Source organism: Plasmodium reichenowi, chromosome 13 (assembly GCF_001601855.1).
Source record: "Plasmodium reichenowi strain SY57 chromosome 13, whole genome shotgun sequence".
NCBI classification, from domain to species: Eukaryota; Apicomplexa; class Aconoidasida; order Haemosporida; family Plasmodiidae; genus Plasmodium; species Plasmodium reichenowi.
This window is the reverse complement of record NC_033658.1, coordinates 799333-809813: the sequence shown is the minus strand read 5'-3', so window position 1 is coordinate 809813 and position 10481 is coordinate 799333. Positions and strand designations below refer to the sequence as shown.

Here is a 10481-nt window from a genome sequence, read left to right as displayed (position 1 = left end):
AAATTGTACTTTTTTTTATTTTTTTTTTTATCTCATAATTAATTATTAGAAAGAATAAATCAAAAAAAATAAAACAAAATAAAACAAAATAAAATAAAACAAAATAAAATAAAATAAAATAAAATAAACTAAAATAATAAATACAACTTTTATATTGGAAATGTTACTTGGATTTCCATAATTTGCCTCTTTTTTTTTTTTTTTTTTTTCATTTTTATTTTTCCTTATATATATATATATATATATGTAGATAAAAGTTAAGAAAATAATATATGGATATATAAAATCGAAAAAAATCTCAAATATGTATGTAATAAAACAAAATTAGTATAAAAGAATATTATAAGGTATATTTAAGAATATTTTATAAAACATAAATGAATATAAATATTTTTTGATGAATATTAAAATGGACTAAACAATTATAAACAAGTATTAAAAATATATATATATATATATATAAACAGATTAATAACAATATTAAAATAATTTGAAAAAAAAAAAATTAATAAAAATTACAAAACATTGTTTTTAAAAAGAGCCATTACAAAAAAAAAAAAAAAAAGAAGATATAACTAATATAATTATTAAAAAAAATGTGTTATATTTCCATTACTTTTTCATAATCTCTTTCATCATTTTTTGTTGATCCCTGATCTTATCAATATTGTGTCCCATTTTTTCATTAACATTATTTAACTGAAATATAGAGAATCACAAAAAATAAAAAATAAAAAATAAAAAATAAAAAACCATAAACTTGATATATATATATATATATATATATATATATATATGTATATGTAAGAATATGTAATATATCATTTTTCCTATGTTTACCATTTTATTCTGTTCATTTATGGTATTCCCCATAACCAGAGCTCTGGTATGCAATTCATCCAGCTATGAAATTATAGATAAATATATAATATTAAAAAAATATAAATAAATATATATATATATATAAGTATATATATATGTATATACATATATACATATACATATTAAGGAACAAAATTAAAAACTTACCATCGAAGATAAAGTATTTAAATCATTCTCGTATTTTTCATCAAATGTCCCTTTTCCTAAAAAAAAAATACAACATGAACATAGATATAAATATATGAATAAGTTATAAATATATTTTTACAATTTTCCATACTTTGTGACGGTGTTTTTGTATTTAGGGAAGTCTTATAATTCTCGTTATTTTTTGTGTAATTATCATTAAAATTATTCTTTGCATTATATTTAGCATTATTTACGACAGCTTTTTTTGTTTTAATATCTTCATTATTATTAAAACTATTTAAGCCTAAAAAGGAATGAATATTTTTCCACCAATATTTTATACCTTGTAAATGATATTCTGTTTGTTTTAAATTTTCTTGGATGCTATCCGTCTCATTATTTATGTGTTTTATTTGTTCTAAAAAATAATTTATAAATTTAATATAAATATAAATATATATATATATATATATATGTTATTATTCTGTCCATAAGGGTATCTTTTATTTTATCTTTTAATATATTTTTTTATTTTTTGATATAAACATGCCCTTTATATATAAGTACATATATATCCTCAATTTATTGTTCCATTTATATATTGTTTCATTCATATTTAAAAATGAATCACCCCCCCCAAAAAAAAAGAAAAAAAAAATGAAATTACCTGTCTGATATTGTAATTCTTCTTCAGCTTTTTTTGAAATTTCTTTGGCTTCACTGGCAGATCTTAATATTTCATTTAAACTCTCTTCACACTTTTTTTCAATTTCACTTATTTTCTAATAAGGAATAATAAAAAAAAAAAAAAAAAAAAAAAAAGAATATAAATATATATAAATAAATAAATATATATATATATATATATATATATATATATAAGTGCTTGTGAGTAGGTTTATTAAAACGATATTATTATTATACATATTGAATCTATTTAAGAATGTGTACGTTGTATTAATCACATATTATATACATATAAATATTAGGCATATAGATTAAAATAAAGTATATAAATATTATATTAAATATATTCTAATTTTTTTATGTCATAAAAATATACTAACTTTTCTTTTGGAATAGGTAGATTTATTATAAAAATTTTGTTCCTCCATAATATTAAAAATGTAATGTTTTATTTTTTATTTTTTATTTTATAATTAAACGTTAAACATTTCTATTATATAAAAAATAATTTTTAAAAGTATTAAATAAAGTAAAAACATTAAAGCGTTAAAAAAAATATAATTTTTCCACTCAATTTTTTTTTTTTTTTTTTAATTATAAAATTTTTTTAAAACATTTAAGGTATTATATATGTTTTTATTTTTATTTTTATATTTTTTTTATTTATATTTATTTATTTATTTATTTATATTTATTTATTTTTTTTTTTTTGTTTATGATATATAAAAAAATATATAATAATTTTCTTTTTCTTTTTAAAACACATTTATAATTATGAAGAGTAGAAAAAAAAGGAATAATAATATTACAACTAATAGTTTTTATGGGATGATGAAATAATATAAAAATAAATGTATATATATATATATATATATATATATATATATAATATATTTATATATTATTCATTTATTGTTCTGTTTTTAAATATATGGATAATAGCGTATTTATTTTATATATACAAAATATATATTATATGTAGTAATATTTTTATATGAATGAAATATGTTAATATATTATTATAGACCCAATATTTTATATTAATATTTTGAATAGTTATGATAATAATAAATTAATTAATTTTTTTGTTATTTGAAAAATATAAATTATGTAGTGGCATCTATTTTTGATTAATGGGAAACTTTTATCTTATGAAGGGGAATATAAGAATGAATGATAAAAAAAAAAAAAAAAGAGAAAAGAAAAATATAATATGAGCTAATATAATATAATATATATATATTTATTTATTTATTTATTATGTTCTTTTATGTGACAATTTAGATAGTTTAATTTTTACATTGGCTGCTACAGAAATAATATGAATTTCCTTATATACAACTGTTTTAACAAAAGTATTTGCTTTTTTTTAAGAAGAGACTTATATTTGAAAAAAAAGAATTGTACTAAAGTAAGTTTTTTTAATTATTTTAATTCCAAGGAATGGAATAGATACGAGAAAAGGATACGAAAAAAAAGTATAATATTACAAAATGATGCAATATCAAATAAATTTAATATAAAAAATAAAATTTTTTGTAATAAAAATGTATTACTACTACCTTTGGAATATAAAAACAATAAACAATCTCAAAATTGTACTATAAAAATATGGAAGAGGAATAAAAATGGTTATCATATTGGACTAAGGAACAAAAAAGGAAGCAAAAAAAATAGCAGTAATAATAATAATAATAATAATAAAAGAAAGAAAATAAATTTTTTTTCACGCATTGAACCGATTAAGGATTTTTTAAAATTCACAAAAAAAATCGTATTATGTTGCTTTGTAATATATGGTATAAATAATTATATATTTGATATGACACTTACAAGTGGATCTAGTATGTATCCTTTAATTAATCAGAATGGAGTTATATTATTTTATGTATGTGATTATTCTTTAAGATGGTTTAATAATTTAAAGAAAATATACTTATCTCTATATATGAATATTTTATACAAATGTTATAATATTCTACAATTACATTTTGATTATGAATATACTTCTTATTTGTATGAAATTATTTACAACAAAATAAATAATTTAAAAAATAAAATAAAAAAATGTCGTCATATATATAAACGAGGTGATGTGGTACTATTAGTATCTCCTGTAAATGAAAAAAAAAGAGTGTGTAAAAGAATTATTGCTATAGAAAATGATAAATTGTTTATTGACAATTTCCATTCGTATGTAGAAATACCTCAAAACAATATATGGGTAGAAGGAGATAATCAAATGGATTCTTATGATAGTAGAAATTATGGTTCAGTACATGTTCAGTTAATAATTGGTAAAGTATTCTTTTTATTAGACCCCTTCAAAGAATTTGCATTTGTTAATTCGGAAAGGAATTACAAGCCGGACCTCAGGAGATATTTACACATTTCAAATTGATATGGGAAAAAAAAAATAATAATAAATAAATAAATATATATATATATATATAGAGAGAGAGAAAAAGTAAAAATAAAATATATTTGTTCTTTTGTGTTAAGAAAAAAGAATTTGAATAATATATACCTTTGCAGTCATTTCATATATTTTAAAGAACATGGATATATATATATATATATATTTTTTTTTGTGGTCTACCTTTATTTCCTTTTAGTCTATCCACAACATGTGTGTTATCATTAAAAAAAGAAAATATTAATGAAAAAAATCTGAATCATTTATAAGTTTATATAAACAATATTTTGTACATAATTTTATGAGCATTCCTTTTTGAAGTTTTAATATATGGGCAAAAAATAAAAATATAATTTATATAAAAAATATATAATTATGTCCATGCATGTTAATATATTAATTAAATACAAATTAGAAATTTTTTTTTTTTTTTTCCTTATTAAATTATATAATATTATATTGTTGTTTTTTATTTTGTACGTGTAAGAATATCATTTTTGATGTATATATATTTAATATTTGTTTAAAAAAAAAAAATTTATAATTTTCTTTTTCTTTTTTTTTACAAATGGAATGTCTTATTAATATGTCAAACAATGAACATGTAATATATATATATATATATATATATTTATTTATTTATTTATTTATTTATTTTTATTTATACATGTGAGTAATGCATTTGCCAAAATGAAGAAGAAGAATAAGGAAGAAAATTATTTTAAGGTAGGGGAAGAATCTCTTTCATCTAATTCTGATTGCACAAATTGCAAATATGAAGAACTAAATAATATGTTAGAAGATATAAAGAAAACTTTTAATCTTCTGTATGATGAAAAAAAGGGGATAAGAAGAACAGAAGAGTGTGATTCTTTGAAAACAAAGGATGATGATGAGAATATGAAGAAAAATCAACTTTATGATGATAGTAATAAAAAGGATATATGCAATATATATACGAAAATTAATAATTCTTATGTAAATTCAAAAGAATCATTATCAATATCAAATAAAAATTCAAGTACGTCATCACAAGGTAGCAATGTAAGTAGTAACTATGATGAACTAATAGACGATATATTATTAAGTGATGTATCATCTCTTAGTAACAATGAAAAAGAAGATATTATAAATATTGATAATTTAAGATATGACAAGAATTTTTTATATTCAATAGATGAAAAGAAAATGCGAAAAGATAAGAATAATATATATTATAATTGTATAAGTATTTTTTCTTTAAATACTTATTTATATAATGATATATTTAGATATAATCCTCATTTATTTGGATTATATGAAAATTGTAGAAATAATGAGAATAGGTGTAAAAAGATTGGAACTTTATGTACTCAATATAATTTAATATTTTTAAGATGTGTTTATGGAAAATATCAAAAATATTTATTTGACAAATTAAAATATACTCATACCATAATGTTAGATAATATCCCCTGGTGTAATAATTTATTAAATGAATTATATTATAGTGCTCTAAATTATTTTTATGGAAATGGTGGTTTATATATATGTTGGAGCAAAATTTTATTTCGTTTGTGTTACTATGATTTTATGTTTTTATCATCAGATATTATATTTAAAAGGAAAGTTATAAAATTTATAAAATTAATTTATGATAATAAATATCATTTATATTTTTTCTCACTTGAATTTGATTTATATAGTACTCAAAATAAAATAAGTAACATAAAAGATTTAGTCTTTTTTATGAAAAAAATATTTTGGAAAATATATATTTTTTTTTTGTTTTTTAAAAATCGGAGATTTTTAAAAAGAAGAAAAGATAATATCAAAGGGTGTATAAAACATAAAAGTGGAAATATAAAAAGTGAAGAAGAAATAATAAACGACAAACATAATTATATAAACTGTAATAATAATATATATAGTAATAATAACTTTTATCATAATCATATATTAAATGAGGAAAAAAAAAATATATCCACTATGATTTTCAAAAATAGTTCCATATTTATTATTGGTAGTTTTAATATTGATATAAATGATAACAAAGAATTATATGAAAAGTTAATAACTTTAAATCATCATGGAGAAATGAAAGACATGTTTTTTTATAAAAATATTCATTACAAATTACAAAGAACATATAATATTGTAGATCGCAAAAATAATACTTTAGTTAATGGATTGAACTATTGTTATGGTTTAACGGATAATATATTTCTGGTCAAATCATTTTTTCTAAACGAAAAAGATATATATGAATTAATGTCTTTATATAACCCTATAGATATAATCATTGAAAAATTTAATAATTTCAAAAAAAAAAAAAAATATATAGATAATTATATGATTGATAATATATTTAAACTTATAAATAAAAATGGCATATACTTTAAATTTCAAGAAGTATATAATTATGGTGTCGATATATTAACACAGAAAAAAGGAAACGAATTTAGTGACCATTGGATTTTGTCAGCTCGATTTGATATTAAAAATAAAAATACAAATATCAATTTAAAAATAGAAAACAAGTTATTCAACTTTCTATATAATGTCAATAAATATTTTATGCTAAACAAAAAATCTTATCATAAATTCTGTCAAGTCAAATATATCAAAAAAAGGAAAAGCGAAAAAAGTAATCATAAAAAGCTAATTATCAATAATATGGATCATATGCCTATAAAAATGGAAAAATATGACTATTCAAGAAAAATATGTATAATAACGGATGAAAATATTAATAGTATTAATCAAGTGGACACAAATTTATATCATATATTATTAAAGTGTTTTGAAGAGGAATGTAATATATATTGATAACACACATATGTGTAAATAAATATATATATATATATGTGTTACCTTGTCACTTTTTAAAAAAAAAAAAAAAAAAAAAAAAAAAGGTATAAAAAAACAAAACATATACATAATATACAATTTATATATATATATATATATATATATATATATATATTGTCATCTCAGAATATATTTAAAATAATTTTACAAATATATTCCTTTTTAATCTTCATTTTGTTATTATTTTATTTTATTTTATTTATTTATTTATTTATTTTTTCTTTTTTTTTCATCAAGAAGCAAGACATATATGTTATATATAACATATATTTATATACATAAACAAACATATTGTTATGCCCTTTTTAATCATTCTTCATCGATATTTTCATCAAATCTTTTGATCATATCAATTTTCTTTTTAGTAATGTAATTTTTAATATTTTGAACAATAAATTTATTTTTTATATTACTAATAATGCTTGCAGTTCTATTTAAAGTGCTTTCATTTTGGTCTATTGGTTTTTCGAATTCATTTAATATTTCAAGAGAAGATTCATCATATTGAATATTTTGTAAAGAATTATTCCTTTTCTTTTGACTAATATATTCATTATATATATCAGTTATATTAATATTATTTTTGATATCTGAATTCATTAAATATTTTGCTTCGTTTATTATATCGTATGGATCAAAAGGAGGAATATTTTGTAATAATTTTAGGTTCACCGTAAAATTACCACATAATAAAGAATTTTTTAATTTACTACATATAACTAAACATATATATAAAATAAAATTTTCATTATTATTAATAATAAAATGATCATACAATATTATCGTATCGGCCATATCAAATTCTTGTGTTAATAATAACAATATCCATTTTAAGGCATAATATTGAGTTTCTATTTTTAATATATATAATTTTTTCCATATTTCATATTCTTTCATTTTTAATAAAAGAGAAAACTTTTTTAACTTGCCATTAATACCATCATCTGTATTATCTAGACCTTCACAAAAAACATCTTTCTGTCTTTGCATTAATTCAAGAAAACAAAAAAAAGTATCTGCTTCTCCTTGTAAAGTACAATTGCATAAAGGATCATTAAATATGATAAAATATAATGGGGCTAATATCTCATTCATTCCCTGAACATATTTAACATAAGGATGAATTTTAGCATATATAAATAAAATCCTGCACAACAAATCATAATGTCTTTTTGGTTTTATTATATCACATACTTCTGAAAAATTCTGCTTATCATTTTTATAGACATTTTTATTTTTACATGTTTGGGGAAATAGGTTTTTATTGTTTTTCATTTCGTCCTTTGGTAAATTATTATGAACACATATATTTTTATCAACATGTAAATTTTTATCAACATGTAAATTTTTATCAACATGTATATTTTTATCAACATGTATATTTTTATCAACATGTATATTTTTATCAACATGTATATTTTTATCAACATGTATATTTTTATCACCATCAAGACACTTACTTTTATTTTCTTTTTTATCATGAGGATCATTTCTGTTGTCTATTATTTTATTATAAAATTTAATCGTTTCATTATTATTAAAATTATTCACATTGTTTATATTTACCAAATAAGGAATTTGTTCTCCTTGTATATCTTCCAAATTATTTCTTTTTTTTTCTCTTTGTTCTTCTTCATCAAACGTTTCGGTACTAATTAAACTGTTTAATATTTTTATATTACTATTAATAGTTTGTTGTGGGTTTAAATTAAAAAAGGAAAGTTCTGGTCTAGTTCTAAACGTGTCTTTATTTATTTGACTGAACAATTCAGAATGTAACCAGTTATCTTCTGAACATTCATCATCCATACTTGAATACTTTTCATCCTCTAAATAATCCATCTCTTTATTATTATTGTCATTTGGTAATTTTAATAATGAATCATCTTTATGATAATATGTTTTGTTTCTATCAAGATTGTATTCAATATATTCATCCTTCATATTTTTACCCGTTGGTTCCTTTTCTGTTTCTTTTACAAATTCCTTTTTTTTATTATCTACACAAGAATAATAAGGATTAATGACAAACGATTTTATATATTCTTCGTATAATTTTTTTTTTTCAATTAATTCTGTATTCCATTTATTTGAATCTAAGCTTAAATGCTTTAAAGCTAATTTCCAACACATGGAACGCACACCTGGGTTGATATCCAAGATATTCCTTTCAAAAAGATATTTTAGATCGCTTTCATTTATTATTGATTTTTCAAATATATTAATACATGTCTTTATTTGTTCATCAAATTTCGATATCCTTTCATTCTTTTTTTTGAAAATAAGTAAATAGCTTAAAAATTCAAGTTTGTATTCCATTCTTTCAATGACCAGCCATTTATTAATTTGTGAAAAAAAAAAAAAAAAAAAAAAAAAAAAAAAAAATATATATATATATATATATATATATATATTAATTAATCAAATATTAATATGTATAAATGGGACAATAATACAAACACTACAAAAATGTTTTTATAAAAATTATTAATTATACAAAAAAATAATAATAAAATAAAATAAAATAAAACAAAACTTATTATATGACATGGAAACGGAAGAAACTCTTAGATTTCTCTATTTTGTGTTTATGAGATAAATATAGAAGAATGAACAAACCTTTAATTATTTTACATCACAAAAAAAAATTAACACATAAATTAATATATATATATATGTAATATTAAAAGTCTTTCTGGCAAGGCATATTATAGCTACTTTCATAAATTTAGGCTTAATTATTATTTTTATGGATATATTTGAAAATTATCATAAATCATTGCTTCATAATAATTTTTTTCTTTTTTTTTTTTAACCATATATCGTAATATATATACATTATATATATTATAAAATGGGAGTAGATAAAAAAAAAAAAAAAAAAAAAAAAAAAAAAATTTATTTTACAAATTTTTTTTTCATGTAATATATCTAATATATAATAGATATATGTGGCACTATATTATATATATATATATATATTCATATGAAATTAAAAAAACGAATTTGATGGTTAAAAAAAAAATATATATATTAATTAATATTTGTGATGTAATATTTTCATAGTAATGATTATATATATTATTTATGTGTACCGTATGATGAATAAACATTTTTTTTGTGTTATTATGGTTATTACATATAAATACAATACTTATATGTTAATATTTTTTTTGAAATATTATCTATCATATTGTAATAAAATTATTATTAATATTACATAAGGTTGGAAGTTTTAAAATAATGACAGAAAGATAATTATTCATATAATTTAAAATGTTGCCAAATTACTTTTTCTAGGAAATATAATTAAAAATGATTTATACATTTATATAAGAAATAATATAGTTCAAAATAATAATTCATTTTTTATTTTTTATCTTTTATTTATTTATTTATTTTTTTTTTTGTTTTTGTGTGTGTGGTTGCTTATTATTATTACTATTATTTTTATCTATATATATATATATATATGTTTGTTTGAATGTTTTTTTTCCTTTTTTTTTTTTTTTTTTTT

The 10481-nt window shown here is 18.2% G+C and overlaps 4 protein-coding genes across 4 annotated transcripts; 2 read left to right on the top strand and 2 right to left on the bottom strand.

The window, feature by feature from the left end:
- Positions 1–612: 612 nt before the first annotated feature.
- PRSY57_1319500 (SNARE protein, putative) lies at positions 613–2126 on the bottom strand (the record flags this gene model as incomplete). The annotated part of the gene is made up of 6 exons (XM_012909131.2): positions 613–699; positions 841–903; positions 1030–1085; positions 1163–1429; positions 1679–1793; positions 2079–2126. The coding sequence occupies 6 exons, from the start codon at positions 2124–2126 to the stop codon at positions 613–615; spliced, it is 636 nt and encodes a 211-aa protein (XP_012764585.1).
- An 893-nt stretch (positions 2127–3019) lies between these two features.
- Positions 3020–4099, top strand: PRSY57_1319400 (type I signal peptidase; the record flags this gene model as incomplete). The annotated part of the gene is made up of 1 exon (XM_012909130.2): positions 3020–4099. One exon carries the CDS (start codon positions 3020–3022, stop codon positions 4097–4099), a length of 1080 nt encoding a protein of 359 aa, XP_012764584.2.
- A 705-nt stretch (positions 4100–4804) lies between these two features.
- Positions 4805–6922, top strand: PRSY57_1319300 (hypothetical protein; the record flags this gene model as incomplete). Its single annotated transcript, XM_012909129.2, has 1 exon — positions 4805–6922. The coding sequence occupies one exon, from the start codon at positions 4805–4807 to the stop codon at positions 6920–6922; it is 2118 nt and encodes a 705-aa protein (XP_012764583.2).
- Positions 6923–7273: 351 nt separating this feature from the next.
- PRSY57_1319200 (TBC domain protein, putative) lies at positions 7274–9283 on the bottom strand (the record flags this gene model as incomplete). The annotated part of the gene is made up of 1 exon (XM_012909128.2): positions 7274–9283. The coding sequence occupies one exon, from the start codon at positions 9281–9283 to the stop codon at positions 7274–7276; it is 2010 nt and encodes a 669-aa protein (XP_012764582.2).
- Positions 9284–10481: the final 1198 nt, after the last annotated feature.